The sequence below is a fragment of the Schistocerca serialis genome, chromosome 4, assembly GCF_023864345.2.
Source record: "Schistocerca serialis cubense isolate TAMUIC-IGC-003099 chromosome 4, iqSchSeri2.2, whole genome shotgun sequence".
Taxonomy (NCBI): Eukaryota; Metazoa; Arthropoda; class Insecta; order Orthoptera; family Acrididae; genus Schistocerca; species Schistocerca serialis.
Genome location: NC_064641.1, coordinates 350,611,429 through 350,631,897, shown reverse-complemented (window position 1 = coordinate 350,631,897; position 20,469 = coordinate 350,611,429). Strand labels below are relative to the sequence as shown.

Below are 20,469 nucleotides of genomic sequence, written 5' to 3'. Positions count from 1 at the left end.
ACAAGGTTTTGCAGTGCAGGATAAAGTTAATACCCTAGTATGGTATTTCTATAATGTCGGTATGATTTTATTACAGGTTTTAGCTGAAGTAAGATGAGATTTTTTTTATCTTTAGAAATAATTCACCTTAGTCATGGGAATAGTATTGTCTCCGTTGTTACAATGATCAAACTATTCTCATTGAAAGGTGTACTGTAAGTTAGAGAACAGTAGTGCCCACATGTGTTTATAATGTTAATAGTGTTGTAGGATATATCATTACGTATTTTGGTTTCTTCAATGCGTGGTACATAGATGGAACTAAGTTAATCCACAACCACTGTTTAAGTTGTAGGTTTTATCTTTAGTGTTACTATGTGAGACATGTACTTTTTAAATGTTATAGAACAACCAGGTTACGACAGTATAGCTACATGTGTCTTGTACACAAAATTTTACATGTTTTGAGAAATAACTGTATTTTGGTGCAAGATCGAATACTTGTTCACAACAAAAGCTCTATAATTATACTTGTGTATTGCAATAAACAGCCTGCTTGTCTTTTGATAAATGATTTTACTTTAGTGTAGACACTCTCTCTCTCTGTGTCGAAACCAGTTTATCATTGTCTTTGGTCATGTTTACAACTGCATTTCATGCATGTATTACGAAAATATGTAATTTATGTGTTGCTACACATTAAAGATCTTGTCAAAATGTTTTCTCCACCCCCCCCCCCCCCCCCCACTAAAATGGTGCTTGGTCAGTTACTTTATCTTTCGTCATTTTGTGTATTTACACAATATGTTTGGAGAATTACAGTTAGATATTGGAATTATTCAGTGGCTGATTGTGGGAAGGTAGATAAATACAGTGTTAGAGAGCCTTGGTACCATATTGTCGATCAGTAGATATCGTAGCCTTCCTCGAAATTTCACTTCGGCACCACTTACGGAACATAATCTCTCGTAGGCCTACAGCAAATTTATTAAAAATCAGTATTATCCAATCTGTATTAACGATTATGTTTTTCTAGTGCGGTACATGGAGCTTTACCTTCTTCCCCCTAAAATGGTGTTTGGTGAAGTGAAACTGAAAAATTTCTTGAAATGTCAGGTGTTCATAGTTTGACCTTTGTACCATGAGTAACATAGCCTCAAATAATCCCACAATCGAAATGTCAACGCCCCTTATGTAGTCTGACAGATAGTTTAGATGTTAAGACACCATTACAACACTTGATATAAACCCAGTTTGTGTTACTTACCTATTTTTTACAAACATCTTAGACATGTAACTACTGTAAGTTACACCATTTACGTATTTTGATGGTTATTTTAGACGTGAAAATAACATTGTAATACTTAACATAAACATTGTCTTGCTAACGTCTTTTTCACAAATTTGTTAGATGTAGAATTACTGTAAGTTATACCTTTTATGTATTTTCGATAAATAATGCAAGACGTAAGGATACTTTGAACATGGGGTCAACTGACACAATTTAACTGAAGCATCCACACTTTTGAGCATGTAGCAAAAGGCAGATGTGCTTGTGTGTGTGTGTGTGTGTGTGTGTGTGTGTGTGTGTGTGTGTGTATGTGTGTGTGTGTGTGTGTGTGTGATCATTTCATTTTGAGTCAACTGTGTCTTGCTCCAATTGTGGTACATTAATCAAACTAAATTCGTTTACAAGTGCTGCTTAACCTATAAAATAGATCATTAGTGCCATTTTAAACAGATATTGTTAACATCTCTACGCATTTTTGATAAATAATTGACTACTTTTGTAGATGGCACTAATTAATAAAAAATAAAAAAAGAAGCTCATGTGGTTTTTTTAGATGGAAGTATTGGCTATTATTTAGAAATTAATGATGAATAAGACAATTTTTTCAGATATATTTGAACATTTCGCTAATTTTATATGCATCAAATACTTTTGAACATAACATTATAATGGGTGCTAATAGAAGTGAGCTAGTTCTACTGTCTTGGATTTTTTAAATTTCTGGCTAGCACAAACAGGTTAGTTCTGCCATTTTGCCTTTTTGAATACCCCACCACTGGCATAAAATTTCTGAATTTCTGGACAACGCCATCTTGGATTTATACTTTACAGGGCATGATAATTAACTGATAATCAATCATAACGTCTTTACCATTATACAGTGTGAATAATAATTCTTAGCAAAAACTCACATGTGTGAAAGTATACAGTAATAGACGCAAAAAAAGGTTCTGGTAAACGTATATCAGCAAATGAGTACTTTACAGTGAAGTTCCATATGTAGAGTTACGAGCCACCACAGTCCTCGTCATGTTGTCCTAGTTGGTAAAAATATATACGAATTGGGTTCAAATTTCACTCACGTACTGTGGTTATGGAATGTGATACATGCGTGATGTGACACATCAACATTTTGCTGACGAGAGTAACATCACATGTAACAAGCCTTATGGTCCTAGATAGGTAGGTCGAGCCGGCCAGGTCTCTGCCTTGGCCTCCTAGCTCACCGGCCCCGATCCTGTGATTTTTCTTTCAGGGACCATCTCAGGAATGGCGTGGCATTCCCTTTCGTAGGATTTCAGAACTGAAGTCCGAATAGTACAGTCTCGTCGTGATTAATAGAATGGTCGAAGGGTGTTTGGATGAATTCTCCTTCTGCAGAAAACAAGTAGAACACCTGCAGTAACAGAAACGACTGTACAATAACTTTTATCAAGTAACAGATTATGAGTGAAATTTGTGCTCAGTTAGGTGGGAAATAGACTGAAAAGTTTACAATTCAAATATATTTGTACTATGGACGATACATCGTATCAGAAGTCAATGGTGGTTCGAAATCACATATTTGCAATTACCTCGTAAACGAAAGTAACGCTTTTGCTTCAGTTTCTTAGACTTTCACAAGTGTTAGTTATCACTGTTAATTATGAGGCACGCTATATTATGAAGGGAGATTACACAGTGAGAAAAAAATCTTTTACTGAAAATATGCCTTATATAAATACCGACGACTTGGAAATAGTTAGCACTTGGATCGAAGCTGACTGTGAAAGCTAATACAAAACATTAACACATGTAGCTACTGTTCGCATACAGATAAAAAGACACAATATGACTTCACTGTGTGTTCTAGGATCAGGCGCTGGAATCAGCTACGAACGGTAGATATCTTTAAGGTGGAACAATTACATGTTGCTTTATTTGATAGATGCCGTATATTTATCAGAAAAATCCAAAGGTAGTGTGATTCACACACAAAGAAAGTCACGAACAAAACTAATTATTTCGTAATGGTCACCTGTTTAGGCCGTTTTAGCTATTTTGATTAACGGAAAAGTTAGAGAAAATTCAATGAGCTGCTAGCTCCGTCTTGTGTTTTTTTAGTTGGCGAAAATGCTTCACGAAACTACTGTACAAAATCCGACCTGATGTTACAAGGAAGGCCCTGTGCTCTGCGAAACGTGGGCCATCGCGAATTGAATAGGAAATGACGAATATGATTCTGGTTCACTATGCAACCTCCACCATACAACATATGGTGGCTTTCGCATTACCGACATACATTTAAAAGACTGACACTTATCTACAGGTTACTTACATGCTTTTCATTTGCTTTAGGCAGTCGTAAATTAGTACTTAACACATATCCGGAGTCCATTAGTAGAGTTGCTACCCGTATGTTTCATACTCAGTTTAGACAGTAATTTACACGAAAGGATTTAGTGGAACTTGAAATAGGGATAAATGAGCCCCTAGGATAGTATGTTATACGCTCTATTCATACAGGTATCGACGGAAAATGCAACAATGCAAACACTGGCAGCCGATGGATAAATGTGGTACGCTGCAGCACATTTTCGCTGCTGGGAAGAACAGCGAACTGCGGGCATATCGATACCAGAGAATAACGTTTTTACAAATTTCATTCCGTGAAATCATTTGGACAGTAACTATGTCTTGGAGACAGGGGTGTGAACAATGTACATAGATATCAACATTTGTGAGATGACGTATAGTTGGTTTCAGAGAAGCCGGTTGGAACAATCAGCGGATCGCTTAACATTTGAATAGGAGCGATTCCACTACTCAGGATAGAGTGAACCATGGCCCAAGAAGGATCTGGTCAACCTAGAAAGACGACAGACGAGAGGATCATCAATCGTCAGAGAGGCACTCAGAACCCGGGATTCATTATATCCATCCGAAGTGCAGCAGGTGCTTCAGTCACCACATGGACCATTGATAGGCGGCAAACAGGAAAGGGGCTTAGCTCACGAAGTCACTAGCACCAACTCCCATTGACCTCTGTACATCAATAAACCAGTATGCAGAGGTTTAAGTCATATTCGGCCTGGAATCTCATGCTGTAGTAGAATTGTCTTCGCTGATGAGTCCCACTTCGGAGTGAACCCTGGTGAGCAGCGAAGACATATCTGCAGATGCCCCTTGCAGCGCTAGAATACCAATGTATCACCCGCCATACGACCTCACAACTAGGAGTGATGGTCAGGAGTGCTATTTCTCTTCATAACAGGACCTCTTTGATTGTCATCCTCCGTACCCTTAAATCACTTCGGTTTTCCGACAATATTGTGTGTCGACGAAATTCTAGTCACCGTTTTGTTGCCGTTCCTGGCAAGCCACCTTGGGCTTACGTTTCAGCAGATAGTGCCCGCCTGCAAACGGTGAGAGTTGGTACTGCTTGTCTTCGTTCTTAATAAATCCTGTCTTGGCCAGTAAGGGCGCCGGATCTCTCCCCAAATGACAGCGTTAGGAGCATTCTGAACAGTGCATTCCAAACACCTCCCGATTTTGACGATCTACAGCGCCAATTGAACAGAATTTGGCACAATATTTCTCAGGACGTCCAACAACTTTGTTAATCAGTGCCAAGCCGAATGACTGGTTCCATAAGCGCCAGATGTGTTACTGACTTGCTTATTTTGTGAAGCTCTTTCGCTCTGAAATAAATCAGGCAAGTTTTCTGGAACTGTAATCAGTTTTTTTCTGTACATGTATATCACGACTACCGATTTCCATTCCATTCGAACAAGTTCTTCGTGGCGAGTTTTTTATTTGTTTTTTTGTTTTATTTTTGTTTGAGTGTACGTTGCACAATTTTACCATTTACAATCGTATCATCAGGACGAATAGTAGTTCTGGTTTGAAACAATGTTTTTACAAATTAGTAAGTGCCTGCGGTCTTTCAAAATAATTTCATCTGAGCTGAGTGCTCGTACTCTTTGTGGATTATTTGGTGCGTTGAATATTCACAACAGGCTTTTACAAAATGTGCCGGTAATCTTTGCATATACCTGTAAGATTCATAAAATATGGCATAACACTCAGCAGTGGGAGATCTGCAGTGAAACTCTGTCGCTTCAGTAACGGTCACAGCCTATTTCTGTTTTTCAGCATAGAATACATTAAGTCGTGATACTTATATCTGTCAAATATCTTACTGAATATCTGTAATGAAATTTCCTAGTAAAGCATGCTATGTGAAGATTGGTTTGAGCACTACAGCGCTATACTAGACATGATTTTATTGTAGATATTGCCTTTCTCCAACGTTTGAAATAATGTACCCTGCCAGTTAAGTGGGTTGCTAAAGTCCAACGTGAACTCCAAAATACGGTACAACTAGGTGAACGCGAAGGATCTGGTAACAGTGCTAAACTGCCCACACTCCGTTGCAGAATTTAACACTCCCTCTGACAGCGTAAAATACATTTTTTGTGTGACTGTCAATGTATAGTTTTCATTGCTGTTAGTAATGTTTACTTATTCTAAATTGCACAACATGGGTTTCTGATTTACACAGTTTGCAATGACGTAGCTGCAAACCTAACAAACTGTCACCCGGAATTATTCTGCTGCTACTTATAGTACACCTGTGCCAACAAAAAAATTTCAGCTTTTCCTGACAGTTTTGCCGTTAGCGATACACTGAAGGTAATGACACTTGAGTGAACAGCAGTCCATTTCTTCCTCTCTTTAGATTAATTCGTTATATGGATTATAATTGGCCATGATAATTCATTTACTTCACTATTGGGAAATAAAAATGCAATGAATGATAACTGACAAGCCAATGTGTAAGTAATTATGAAAAATCCGCCTCGATTGCACAAACTACCTGGTGTTTACCCAGGTTTCAGCGTGGGTAACCACGCCTTCTTCAGAACAAATATAAAACAGCTTGCCTAAATAGGCATAGTCAAAGGCTAAAATCAATTGCTTAGAGCCTATAACTTCAGAGTAGCCTTTTCCACCAACAATAATCTGCACAAGAATTTAATCCACTCGTTGCAGATCACAGATGATAAACTGTCTCAGTCTGGAGTGTATAAAATTACTTGCGGTTACTGTGCGAAATTTTACATAGATCAGACAGGCCGAATTGTCATGACTAGACATAAAGAGTACATCCCCACTAGAAGCGGTGATGGTACGAGGGGTTCCAATTATGCGGAACACCTTATACAAATAGCTCATGCGCCGAGTTCTCCGTCTAATATCGAGTTGCTTCATGCTGAAGTTAAGGGTTTAAAATTGGACATCTTAGAGGAAATGCAGATTTTTAAACACCTACAGTATGCCAAAGACGATGTCCTTAACGATCAGCTCCAATTAAAAAACAGAAATTTCTTTGAGGGTTTCGGTCCCTTACTTAATTCTTCACATTAAGTTGCATGACGTGGAAGTTGGTTGATGCACGCGCACGATGTTGTGTTGATTGTTCACGGATGGTAACGACGCCTCGCCCCCCCCCCCCCCCCCCCCGTTTTGGTACGTTTTCCCTCCTACTGTGCTGAGAGTTTGGTTAGACTAGATGAACACAATTTGTATTTTCTTATTGCTGAGCGCTTTAGGAAGTATTTTGTGTACCTTCGTTGGCTTCTATGTAATTGTAAAATCATGGAGCCAAGGTATGTCATAAATCTTTAACGTCTTCTGATTACGGCCTAGTCGGCCGCTTAGTATTATGGCGATGTAGCGACTATGGCTGTTTCTGCAGCAGATATCATTAGTGCTGTCTTATCCGTTAACAATAACGTCCTCAGCAGAGCTATCTTTTCAGTTTAGTTGTAATTTCTGCCTATTTCTAGGGCCTCCATATTAGCTTGTGGCTGATTTACCATCCGTGCACAAAGTTTGTCGTGCGTTGCTGTTAAATATGTCTTAATTCCTGCATCACCGCTTTTATCATTTGCTCAATTTGCTATTTGTGCGATAAATTTTGGCAATCAGTTAGATCCCGATCCGTGTTAACTTTGTAATCCCGCTCCCGTGCATAAGAAGAGCGTTTCCTGGCCGCGCGCATGCGCAGTGATTTCGATAGCCGCTCATGTGAGCAGCCTGCGGTGCCCCAGTTCGGTGGAGAGCCTGTGACCATCGTACGTTGGCTGGGGCGAGGCAGTACACACAGGGTTGAGATAAGTTATATTATTGACTTAGTACATATGTACCGTGTATTTGTAAAAAAAAAATTATGGAGTCTTGCCGCTGTACGTGTTAATTTAGCCTTTGACTATGCCTATTTAGGCAAGCTGTTTTATATTTGTTCTGAAGAATGCGTGGTTACCCACGCTGAAACCTAGGTAAACACCAGGTAGTTTGTGCAACCGAGGCGGATTTTTCATAATTATTTCGATACTTACGATTGCTGACGCGCTGCAATGCTGAAAGTTCTTACAATGTATAAGCACAGTAGATCTGTACAATAACGTGGACAGCGTCGTTGCTGACAGTGCAGTAAAATGTATGCAAATTTTGAGAAAAAGTGATAAACGCAACGTAACATGTACCAAAGGTCTACTGATATTTGGTTAACTCCTAGTACAAATGATAATTTTTGTGAAGTAATGAGGATAGCGAGTGCTTCATTCCTCGTCCGGCCTGACTGTTTCAGCAAACGAGGGGTCAGTGGGACATCATGTTCCTCATCTCTGCCGGCGTGGGCCTGGTCACGTTCCTGCTGTACTTGGTGCTGGCCACCGACAAGGAGCAGCCCTGGAACAGGCCTGAAGAAGAAGGTCTGTACCGACGTGCACGGATTTGTACTTCTCATTTCCAAAAATACGCACCATTCTACTTGCTCTGCAGTACTCTTCCAAAGGTGGTGATAAAAGCTTAAATCATCTGTGTTCACAAGAACTTTCAGAATCCAAACTGCAGCTGATCCAACGCAGAGAACGTAGTTTTTATGTCACTACCGACACCCCGTAGAAAGAACCTCTTCATGGACCAACGTTCACTAATAGAGTACTACAATGTTTATCCTTCAACTAAGATAAGATGTTATGTTTAGCAAAATGTGAATACACGCTCCCTTACGTAACTCAGTTGTCAAAGACGCTGTCGCTTGTGTTACGATGTGTTGTGGTTGATACGTGGTCTCTTTTCAAGTCTTCGCCATGTGTCCATAGCTTTTGTTTGTATGAATGTGCTCATTCGTGTATTTCAACAGTAGTTCATGCCTCGATTATCTAACAACCACGTTTCGCCTTTCATTTAGCCTTTGGACCGTATGGAGTTTTATAACAGAAAAATATTCCACAGTAGCGGAACGTCGGCCACTTTTAGAAAGAGCCGCGCTCAGTAATTAATCAGATTTAATTCTAATGAAGTTACACACCGTGACAATAAAACACTGACATAAAACAATTTGGTCGACGCATAGTTCTGTCGAGCACAGGTTTTTGACGAGGCGTTTATACAGGGGGCGATGAAAAAGTTTCCATTTGAGAGCGTCGCTGGAGCGTATATGCAATGTAGTGGATTCCAAGACCGCTAAACACAGGAAATGGCTGAAATTATGACGATGTATTACTAAGATGCTAAGTTTTCTTGATGCAGAGGTCTCTAAGTTACCCTACACGTACTCGTAAAATCCGTTGTGAGGTTAACCGTAGCTTATAACGCGACGTAGCAAGGAGAAATATGCCATTAAGTTTCTCCGTTATCATCAGAAGTTCTACGTTGTTACAGAACTGAAGCATACGCAAAAAAATTTTGTGCACTTAAAATTTCGGCCTGAGGTGTAAAATTGGTTTTACTTTACTTCAATTTCGCATAAGTAAACTATCAAAATTTTGCTGTCCATACAGTTCTTTTCATATGAGTGACATGCCCTGCTTTGGGGGGGGGGGGGGGGGGGGGGGGGAGGGGGAAGAAGAGTACCAGCGGAAGAATGCTCCTATCCGTGTCCAGAAAAGGCGAATATACTCCTGTTTATCAGAAGACTCACCGAAAAGAGGTACCAGTTGCCCCATTCTACCTTCCTCAGCACCTTTAAAATTGTTCGCAAAAATTTTGGCATGCGAAGATATTCGCGCTATTTTATGCTGAGAGAGAAGGAGACAGTGGCATTGGGAAAGAGACAGAGAAGTCACAGATACTGGAAGATAGTAGACAGTGGTTGAGGTATAGAAAGGGAGTAGCAGCAATACCAGCCTGAGAGAAAGAAAAGGACGCAGTGACAGAGGAACGTAGTTGACAGGACAGAACAATACTAGGAAAAGAGTGAACGAAACAGTGCCAGTGGGAGACGAATAAAGGGAAGAAGAAAGTGGAAGTGGATGAAAGCCAGTGACAGGGAGACGATCTACGCCATTGGCAACGATTAAGAGAGTGCCAGTGAGAAGAAATAGCAGCAGTGGGAAGAAGTAAATGAGATACTAATAGTAAGAGAGAGCGAGAGGGAGAGAGTGACAGCGAGAGGAGACAGTATTGGTCGGACAGAGCGAAGGAGACTGTCACTGGGAGGAGGGGACGGTGACAATTACGGTGCGTTTACACGTGAGCGCCTCGCAGCTGGTCGCCGTGCGGCTGTGGCTTGTCCCACCTGGAGGCAGAGGTACCCAACGTGACCACAAGTGTGAATGGTATCACTCGCATGCAGATGCTGCGCAAGAGGCATGCAACCTACACATGTGCCTCTACTTGCGTGTGGAACAAGCACAGTCGCACCGCGTTAGGAGCAAGGCGCAATGGCGTATATGGATCCTTGGAAAGACAGCAAGAGATAACAACAATGAGCGTTAGTGGCGTGCTGCTTGGCACAGTCACAGTGATTAAATATTAAGGCGTAATGTTTCGAAGCGATATGAAATGGAACGAGCACGTAAGAATGGACGACTTCGGTTTATTGGGAGAATTTTAGGAAAGTGTAGATCTATAAAGGAGATCAGTTATTGGAAGACTTGTTCGACCCATTCTTGAGTATCGCTCGAATGTTTGGGATTCGCACCATTTCGGATTGTAGGAAGACATAAAAGTAATTCAGAGACATACTGCCAGATTTCTTAAGGAAGATGTGATAAGTACGCGAGTGTTACGTAGATGTTTCATGAAATCAAGTGAAAATCTCTGGAGGAAACACTACGATCTTTTCGAGAAACGCTATTGAGAAAATTTATAGAACAGAGATTTGCAACTGACTAAAGAACGATTCTACTGCCCCGAGCGTACATTTCGTATAAAAACCCGCAACACGGAAGAAATTACGGTTCTTGCGGAGGTATAAAGACATTAGTTTTCCCCTCTCTCTGTTTGGTAGTGGAAAAGGATACGAATGGCCAGTTGTCGTATACGGTACCTCCGCTATGCTCCATACGGTGGCTTGTGGAGTACATACTGCGTGGAAAAAATTGTGTCATGAAATTTTAACCCTGGATGGCTCATGCCAATAGAAACCAAAATTACTCATGTTGCATAGGTCGACAACGCTCAGTTTTTAAACTACGGAAACTTGGTACCACGCGCTTCGACTTGCCGCGGGTTTACTCTGTTGCCGGATGCTCTGGACAACGCATAACCGCAAGTGCTTTGCCTGCCGGAGATCGCGATGTATCCAAGGCGGTCTGCATGCTCGATGGTAGCGCGCCAGCCTTCCACACGACACATCCAATTTAGTTTCATGATAAGACGTACCGAGAACAAACCCGTCAACTGCTGTTAGTTCGCATAAAGTCTTTTGCAAATTGTCTCGGCCCTGAAAAAGCCCTTTTTTGTAGACAGGACATTGTTTACTTCAAGCAGGTGCTCGAACTGGCGGCCTTCTAACGCGACACAAGCTTGGTAACGTCGAACGGTGTTTTGCCGAACTCTTTCAAAGAATCCTGGAATTGCCCTGATGTGATTGGCGGCCTATTGTATGAGATCCATTAATTCCTCTTCGTTTCTAGGTGGTTCGCGTCGGGGTGGGTGAACTAGAACCTTGAAGAATCTCTACAGGAAAAAATCCAATGGCGTGAAGTCTGGTGATAGCGGGGGCCATGTCCTACAAGCACCTCTGCCAATTACCTGGCCGTCGTAGAGTTCATTTAAATATCCAGGCACAGCACAACTGTTATGTGCAAGCGCTCCATCATGCTCCATCCACATGCATAGCCGTATGACGAGAGGAACATCTTCCAGCAGGCAGGGTAGAGCAATTCGCCCCGGTAAGTCGAGAAGGTTGACGGACCGGCCCAGTCAGATGGTCACCCACAATGCCTGCGAAATGTTGAGCGAAAATCGTTCTTCGTGTCCGTGGACGTACGTGACATGAGGTTTTCCCCTTGCCCAGTAATGAACGTTTCCAGTGTTGTAAAGGCAATTCCGATGGAAGGTGCACTCATCGGTAAACAACACCATGGCGGAGAAGTCGGGATCTCGTGCAACACGTCGCAGAGTCACCGTCAAAAAATGGTTCAAATGGCTCTGAGCACTATGGGACTTAACTTCTGAGGTCATCAGTCCCCTATAACTTAGAACTACTTAAACCTAACTAACCTAAGGACATCACACACATCCATGCCCGAGGCAGGATTCGAACCTGCGACCGTAGCGGTCGCGCGGTTCCAGACTGTAGCGCCTAGAACCGCTCGGCCACCCCGGCCGGCTAATCACCGTCAGAACCCTAGCCTGTGTTCATAGTCTGCCACAGGATTTAGGTGTTGGACAAGGTGGAAACTAAGTTTATGCTGGCCGTCGTCCCTCAAACCCTCCAGACTAACCAATTAGTGAGCCCCATGTCGTGTCCAGCGGCTCGAGTACTTGTCGTAGGTGTTTGCTGGAAGCGCTAGAGAACAGCCTCTTCAAATGCAGCATACTGTTGTGTTCGAGATCTTCCAGCATCACCATGATATCCCGCTAAACTGCTCGTTTCGCTAAGTCGCTGGTGAGTTGCTGTTAACATTTGCGGGTGTTGGCGGCGTCTTGCTGGTTCCTCATACAACCGTCGAGCTTCATGCGCATTACCGTCGGATTGTCCAAAAACATAAACTATACCTCGTTAACTTTTCGTAACTGGGATGCACAATCATGTAAAAGTTTTTGAACGACATCATGTTTACGCCAGTGGCCGCTAAACGTTTTATTTCTACTATTGCAATTTCGGCCTTAGGTCATTTTCAAGTGCAGATATTTTGGCTTTAAACCATTTCAGCGTGTTTAAAGTTGACATGGCTTAAAGCCAAAACATCTGCACTTGATAATGGCCTAAGGCCGAAATTGCAATAGTGGAAATAAAAAGTTTAACAGTCACTAGCGTAAACATGATGTCTTCCATATCTCGTTGTTCTTCAAACGAATACTGTGCCGCCATGCTTACTACATGACTAAATCGCAGGTGTATGTGTGCTCCGAAGCGAAGTGAATCTTACGTGAGATAGAGACAAACAGCAAGATCTGTTTGACACGTGTGCCTATCACGTTGGGGCACTGAAGGTGCGAGGGACGTTTGTATGTGTGAACCGTCAACTGATGAATGGTAACGGGGCAATCCCGCGGCCAATCGGAGCGCGTTGCGCCAAGTTTCCGTAGTTTAAAAATGGTGCGTTGTCGACCTACACAACATTAGTAATTTTGGTTTCTACTGGCATCAGCTATCAAGGGTTAAAAATTCGTGACACAATATTTCTCCACCCTGTATATAGATACAGATGTAGAAATGTGATAAGACCGCTGTTATTCCCTATATACGTAAGTGCTGCCACAGGCAGTATCATTATCACATGTGATTGTACTCACGACCATGACACTATGGTTTTGACCAGTATTAGTCGTTCTACATTCACTTTACTTCCTCGTTATAATTAAAGTGAAGCTACTCACGAAGGTGTAGTTTGGGGTGTAATTATCGTCAAGGCAGTGAAAGTAGGTAGACATGCTAAACTGATTTGAACTGATATGAAACTGATTTACGCTGAAAAAAAGTTAGTTCCAGTTTTGGTGACAGATGTACATCTATTGGTCTACAGCACCTCGCTGACGTCGGCAGTACTCATACTGTACAAATTGTGTAAGCGGCGGTTAATGATCAACATTATGCCTTTCTCATTTGTTTGTCCTATTCTGGCCACGTCCCGTTCCTAATGCAGTACATATGCTGTTGCTTAATAAGATATGCCAGCAGATCAGATTTTAACAATTTCAAAAGTTTTGACATTTGCAGTAGGTAACTTGGCTAATATAATCAGACATATCTGGAACTTTTACACACACAAGGAACTAAGACTGTAGTCTCATTTATATCATGAAAAAAATGCTTAACTGTACCATTCTATTCGTTGTTTCTTTCTTAGAATGAAGACTATTGTGGGTCAATGCAGATAATCAGATAACGAACTTAGATTTGTCCCAGTTGACTTATAGATTCTAATTATCAGCTGTAGCAGATCACTTACCGCCTTTTGAAACTAGATCCTGGAAACCTTTCACCGTTGTCTTTCATCTCAGGAAATATGCGCTTGAGAAACAGTATATAACGTTACTTGTGACAGAAAAAACAGAACGCACCCTATCACATACATACAAAGCCTGTGTTCCTTTCCTACAAGCAAATTCAGTCTTCCATTCACATTTCGATCCCGCCAGCAACATCGTTGGGTGTGTCACTTGTAGAGGAGAGAAATGGGTTAGTAAGTGAGGAACTCGTAGAGTAATTTCAACCGAAGTAGGTGCACACATGGCTTACTAACTGAGAAAATAAATTATTTCGTTGTGAGATACCCTAGTTCCGTTACGAATGGGACAGGGGACGTGAAGAGCGTGAGGTAAAGTGTAAGATTTTAAATAGTTCGATGAACATGTTACTATGTGGGAAAAGTTTCTGTTAAGATAAGACAATCCAAGAACGCAGAGGGGTGGGTGTTAGGTGACATTATTCTCCTTCGCCGTGAGCAGTTTAAATTAAACCTGCTGGCTGGAAAAAGATAGTGTGTGAGTAAGATACCTCTAGGTTACCTAGAAGTTTGAAGCGAGTATGTAGAAGTAAAGCTAGTGTCGAATTTATAGTTTTTGGAGTCAACAAGGTCATTGTTTACAATCCCCTTGACATATGAGCACAAGTTCAGTCGAACAGAAGGAAGTGTCCAGAGTTGGATTTAAGATCAACTTGCTTCTGCCACAGGAAACTCCTTGTTGTTGCTGAACTGAGGGTTCATTCTAGAATTTATACAATCTAGATTCTGGATGAGAAACAAAAAAGTTGTTTCTAAACGAATTTTAATTAATATTTAAAAGTTTGTAACAGATGTTATTCCATTGTTTGCATACTGTACTTGCAGTCCTCTCTTGAAACATGTAGACCTAAGTAACTTCGATTTTTCACCATAAATAGATTTAGTTACTTTTGCTGTAAAAAGGACTCAGGGATATATACATAACCTGTGGTGCCATGTAATCTGTTAGCATTTTTAATGTCAATAAATGCTTCTGCTTAAAGAGAGAGAGAGAGAGAAACAGAGGGAGAGCTTAACGTTCGTTTTGTCTGTAACGTCACCTTAAGCAGATGATTATCCTGGTTATTAAAATGCTAGCCTAACAAATTTTAAAAATTTCTTTTTTCTTCCTTAGTACTTTCATATATTTTAATTTTTTTCTAACATTTTTGCTACAATTGTTTAGAAAATAAGTGTCCATAAAGTCTACTTTGCGTTGCATAAAGTAGTATTGTAGAATAATTGCAGTTTTATAATTTATAATTTTCAGTCATAGCTTGAGACATAATTAGAAAATCAAAATTTGAATTTCTGACACGTAATCAATGTTTCCCGGTAATGTCGTATATATCAAGTACTGCAAGGTACAAATAAAAATAATAACTTCGTATTTATTTTGCTTACAGCGTGTCATATTCCAGAGACCCCAGAATCCTATAAGAAGTTCGACGAGGGCCACGTCAACGATGCGTTTGAGAAAGAACACTCGGTGTACATCTGAAATGCAGCTGTTAGCTGTGTTGGACGTTTTGCTTAAATTAAGTCTAATATTTATTTACATTTTGTAACCATTATTTGTTACTTGTTACCTTGTAAATATCGTGTACATAGCTGTCACATAAAGACTGCAACGCTATGCAGGTTAACGATGTTATGTTATTTGAATACATTGCTTTTCTCTGGAGTGTGAGTCATTCCATAGTCCTAGAGATGCCCTTAGAAACATTTCAACAGAATTCACAGAATGAAACATTAGAACCACCTTCAGCAGTTGTTGATGCATATTTGGAATATCTGAAGCATAATCTTACTCTCAAGAACTGTATTAGAACTACCTTATAGGATGTTACATATATCTTTATACTCATTAAACAGTAGTAGAAGTAAAAGTCTTTGCAAAACGGTGCTGCGAAGTGTGGTCACTCAGCTAAATAGGTCCAGTTCATCAGTAGAACTTAACTAGCTTATATGCACAATCAGCCCTAAACTGAAAATGAAATTTATGTATTTTCTATTACATACAAACACACACACACACACACACACACACACACACACTATCCAAGGCGTTCGGGGCACAAATGCAGATGTTTTTATTGATGACTGAGGACAGTGTACTGAACAACACTACATCAGTATCTATTTCTTTTACTAACTAATAATCACAGCTATTACGAGTAGTATGTTTTGGGTTATTACATCTACATCTACATCCATACTCCGCAAGCCACCTGACGGTGTGTGGCGGAGGGTACCTTGTAAGTAGGCTGTTTATGTTTTCTCTATGTAAGTAGGCTGTTTATGTTTTCTTATTGGCAACGTTACGTAGCGCTCAATATGAAAATCACTGGCTGTGCTGTGTGCAGTCTGTGGCTGCTTTGCATTGTTGTAATACTCGCCATTGTAGTGTTAGGCAGCTGGCTGTGAACAGCGCGTAGCGTTGCGCAGTTGGAGGTGAGCCGCCAGCAGTGGTGGATGTGGGGAGAGAGATGGCGGAGGTTTCTAATTTGTCATGAACTGATATATATATTATGACTTGTGATGATATTAAGGTAAATACATTGTTTGCTCTCTATTAATATCTTTCATTTGCTAACTATCCCTATCAGTAGTTAGTGCCTTCAGTAGTTTGAATCTTCTATTTAGCTGGCAGTAGTGGCGCTCGCTGTACTGCAGTAGCTTGAGCAGCGAAGATTTTTGTGAGGTAAGTGATTTGTGAAAGGTATAGTTTAATGTTTGTCAGGGCCATTCTTTAGTAGGTAATTTTGAAAGTCAGATTGCGTTGCGCTAACAAAATATTGTGTGTCAGTTTAAGCACAGTCTTGTATAATTGTTGAAAGGGGACGTTTCATATGTCGACCCTTAGCCTAGGATACCTCACTGGAATCTTCTGATTTTTTTCTTGTAGTTTGTGTATTTAGTGTAGCTTTTGTTTATTGCTAGCGCGTAATTGTAGAGAGAATCTCCTTTGTAGTTGTAGTTTTCATTGTTGTAGAGTAAAACAGTTGTGGCATGCATGTAGATTTGCACCAAGTATTTCGCAGCTGCAATTAACTAGACATTATTTCCATTGCTACGTTATTTTATTTTGCTCTTCAAATTGTGTTTTTCTGTGTTGTCGTGTGAAATACTGTGACAATAATGGCGTGTGAAAAACGTAATACTAGGCTCCAAAGTAAACTGAGAAATGACAGTGAAGACGAAGGCAGTGTGTTAGCGCCGCAGAGTAATGAATTAACTGATGTTCAAAGTAGTAATTTGGTAATCGTGCATAGGGAAATGGAGCGGGCGGCAAACAATGGTACGGACAGTGAAACAATTAGTGAAGAGGGAAGCATTATCGATCGATCGGTCGGCAACAGCTCGTCTCAGGAATCCGAAATGACAGGACACAATTTCGCAAATACTGTAGATTCAGGTTTTGGGTTATCACCGTTTTCTCAAATAAGTCAAGACGCATTTTCTGCTTGTCAAAATGTGAATGTTGCCGGTGCAAATGCACTGCCGAAAAGCGTAGAGAAACAGATTCCAGACACTAATACATTATTATTGCAATTAATGCAACAAATGGAACAAAATCAGAGACAAACACAGCAAAAGCTTCAAAAGTTAGACACAATGGAACAAAATCAGAGACAAACACAGCAAAAGTTAGACACAGTGGAACAAAATCTTCAAAAGTTAGACACAATGGAACAACACCAGAGACAAACACAGCAACAGTTAGACGCAATGGAACAAAATCTTCACACCACGCTTGAACAAACACGTGAAGATTTAACTACTGAGTTACATAACATTGAATCGAAATGTCAAAAAGTCTGTAATGACGTAAAAACACAAATTTGTGAGCATTTTCAACCTATTTTTTCGCGGCATGAAAATGCATTACAGAATCACGAAGCAGCCATAAAAGAACTGCAAGCCATTGTTCATGAAAATCATGAGACCTTGTGGGCTAAAATTGACTCAGTTGCATCTACCGATTCGGTTACGCAACTTGCAATAACTCAGGAAAACTTAAAGGACACAGTAGATACGATTTCAACACAAATGGACACTCTGAAACTTGGTTCAGAAAAACACACTGAGGAAATGTGTTCACTATCGGAGAAAGTAGCTGAACTTTCGGATCAGGTCACTAACTTATCTACAAAGGTAGATGATGATCTGAATGACACAAGACCTGTAGCCTTCACTGACACTGAAGAGTGCGAACAAATTAGGAAATTCAAACAAAATCAGAATCAGATTAATACGCAACACCAAAGAGAAATCCGGGAAGTACAAGATCAGCTGACACAGTTAATACAAGAATTACGTATTTCAGAGGATACTCGCGCCCCAATACGGGAAGAGGGACTCAGAAATACGGAACAACCACAAAATAATAACACAGGACACTTCGGAAGTTATGAAAGAAATTGGCAAGGTGCACCGAATTTTGAAATGGAACCGCCGAAACGACATAACAATGACCGATATGCGACTCGCCGACATGATAACTTTGACTATAAGCTGTTCATTACTACACGTAAATTCAAAACATTTAAGAATTCTGGGAACGACATTCATCCACAAGCATGGCTCCATCAATTCTCTCATTGTTTTCCTCCCAACTGGTCATTAGAGCACAGATTAGAATTTATGTGTGGCTACTTAGAGAATGAACCAGCTGTAAGAATGCGGTCGGTCATTCACGATTGCCACAGTGAAGGAGAATTTTACCATGCCTTCCTCTCAGCATATTGGTCTCAAGCCACACAAGACCGGGTAAAACATGGTATCATAATGATGAAACATTTCGAACAATCTGAATTCTCCAGTCTTGTGAAATATTTTGAAGACATGTTGCACAAGAATCAGTACCTGTCAAACCCATACAGCCCCTCAGAACTCATCCGCATTTGCTTAATCAAATTACCTGAACATTTACGACATATTATTTTGGCAGGACGTTGCAAAGACGACATTGAAGCTTTTCAGGGACTGTTACAAGAATTGGAAATTGACACTGACAATCGCGGAATGCGGAAAGAGGAACACAACAATTACAGGTCACATCCGTCGCAATTCCGCGATGAAAGAAGTAATAACTGGACACGACAAGGCTATTCTCACAGCACATATCGTGACCAAAACAGACACCACCCGTATGACAAGCGTTGGCAGAGTAGTAATAACTACAGGGAAAGATCACCTCTCCGTGGTAATGACTATCACAGAGACAATCAGAGAAACAGACAATATGGGAACCAAAATAAATATTATCAGGGGAGACAGAATAACTTTAGACGCAACGGTCCAGCGCGCAGTTTCGATTCAGGGAGAAATTCTCCACCACGTGACCGACAAACAAGAAACGATGTAAACTACCGACATAACGACAGACCTGAATTCCATCAGAACTGGCGAGCTTTAAACAGAGCTGGGCCCTCTCGGCAAGGCGAATTTGTGGAAGTTAGGTCTCCTAATCCCAATAACGACGCGCGCCAACAAAGGGACAGACAATGACTCGCACCGCAGGCAGCCGCGTGCGGCCGCTGGCTCAGGGAAAAATAACATAGACGCTAACCTTGAGAAAAACTCCAGTATTCTTTACCGACGTATACCGCCTGACAATTGCATGCAAGTTCAAACTCTGCGTACTAGGAAGAGTAAAGGTTTACACCACATTTCTCATGTAAAACCGTTTATTGAAAGATAATCTGCTTTTTAACTTTGTCTTTGCCATATAACTTTTCACATTACATTACTAGTATGCTTGTCAGACTTAGAATCTGTTAACATGCAACAATGTTTGAAGTTAAATATCCAGTCAAGAACCAAGAGAACTTATTTAAACAGAAATTAAGAATGCATTGTTATAGTGAACTGACGACACATCGTTATTGTGTATGTACATTCTTGCTTGTTTGTTGCACGATTACGTAACGACTATAAGGCTCACATACTTAGAACATTTACCAGTACTGCTAATGAGATTTTAATGCAACATTTTGGTTTACTTGAAAATACATTCTGGGTTTAAAGTACTTTCTGTGAGATACCAGAGGACACAGTGGTTAGTTTATGTGACAGCTACACGATTTTATCACGACGCTACTAATGAGTGACAATTTACAATGTTGCTTTTGCGGTGTATCTGTTTTATATCTGCACAGTTTTCTGAATTCTTCTGGAAAGAAAAACATGTTTTAGTAGTAACTTTTATGGTATAGCAACAATGAGACAGCCTTTTTCGTGGCACAACATTACGTTACTGTACAGTGCTTTCTTCATCACGCCAATAAGTATAATAACTACGATATCTATACGCAAAGCATTTCACTTTTGTTTATCATGTGGTAAGTACATTGACTTTAGCAGAACTTTGCTTACAGAGGACGATAACTACGACAGTTCCACAGAATTGTCTTACAGCAAGACGCGCATTTAGCGCTACAGGACACGCATTTGAGTGATTAATCTTATACTTAACACACTTATTTTTAAAGATTTTTTTTTAATTACAAAGAAAGTTTTCCGTGATACATTTCATTCCATTGCGGTAATTTGTAACACATGGGAGTATAATTACATTAATCCTCAGGGGGGTACACGCCTACTTTGTGTACCATGTGTGTGGCAACCACAAGGAACCCTAGCTAATATGGTATTTGCTTATACAACTTTACACATCGGTACCATATTTCTCTAACACACAAATTACACAGCTATCTGATTATTTAACTGAGAGAGACAAACATTTATTTTACTACATCAGTG

At 40.5% G+C, this 20,469-nt stretch overlaps 1 protein-coding gene across 1 annotated transcript in view; it reads left to right on the top strand.

The window, feature by feature from the left end:
* LOC126474454 (putative inorganic phosphate cotransporter) overlaps nt 1–15,202 on the top strand; it is a 95,133-nt gene extending 79,931 nt beyond the window's left edge. Inside the window, exons 9-10 of the mRNA XM_050101926.1 lie at nt 7,905–8,028; nt 15,108–15,202. Coding sequence (XP_049957883.1) covers nt 7,905–8,028; nt 15,108–15,202 — 219 coding nt within the window. The remainder of the gene's footprint in view (nt 1–7,904; nt 8,029–15,107) is intronic.
* Nucleotides 15,203–20,469: the final 5,267 nt, after the last annotated feature.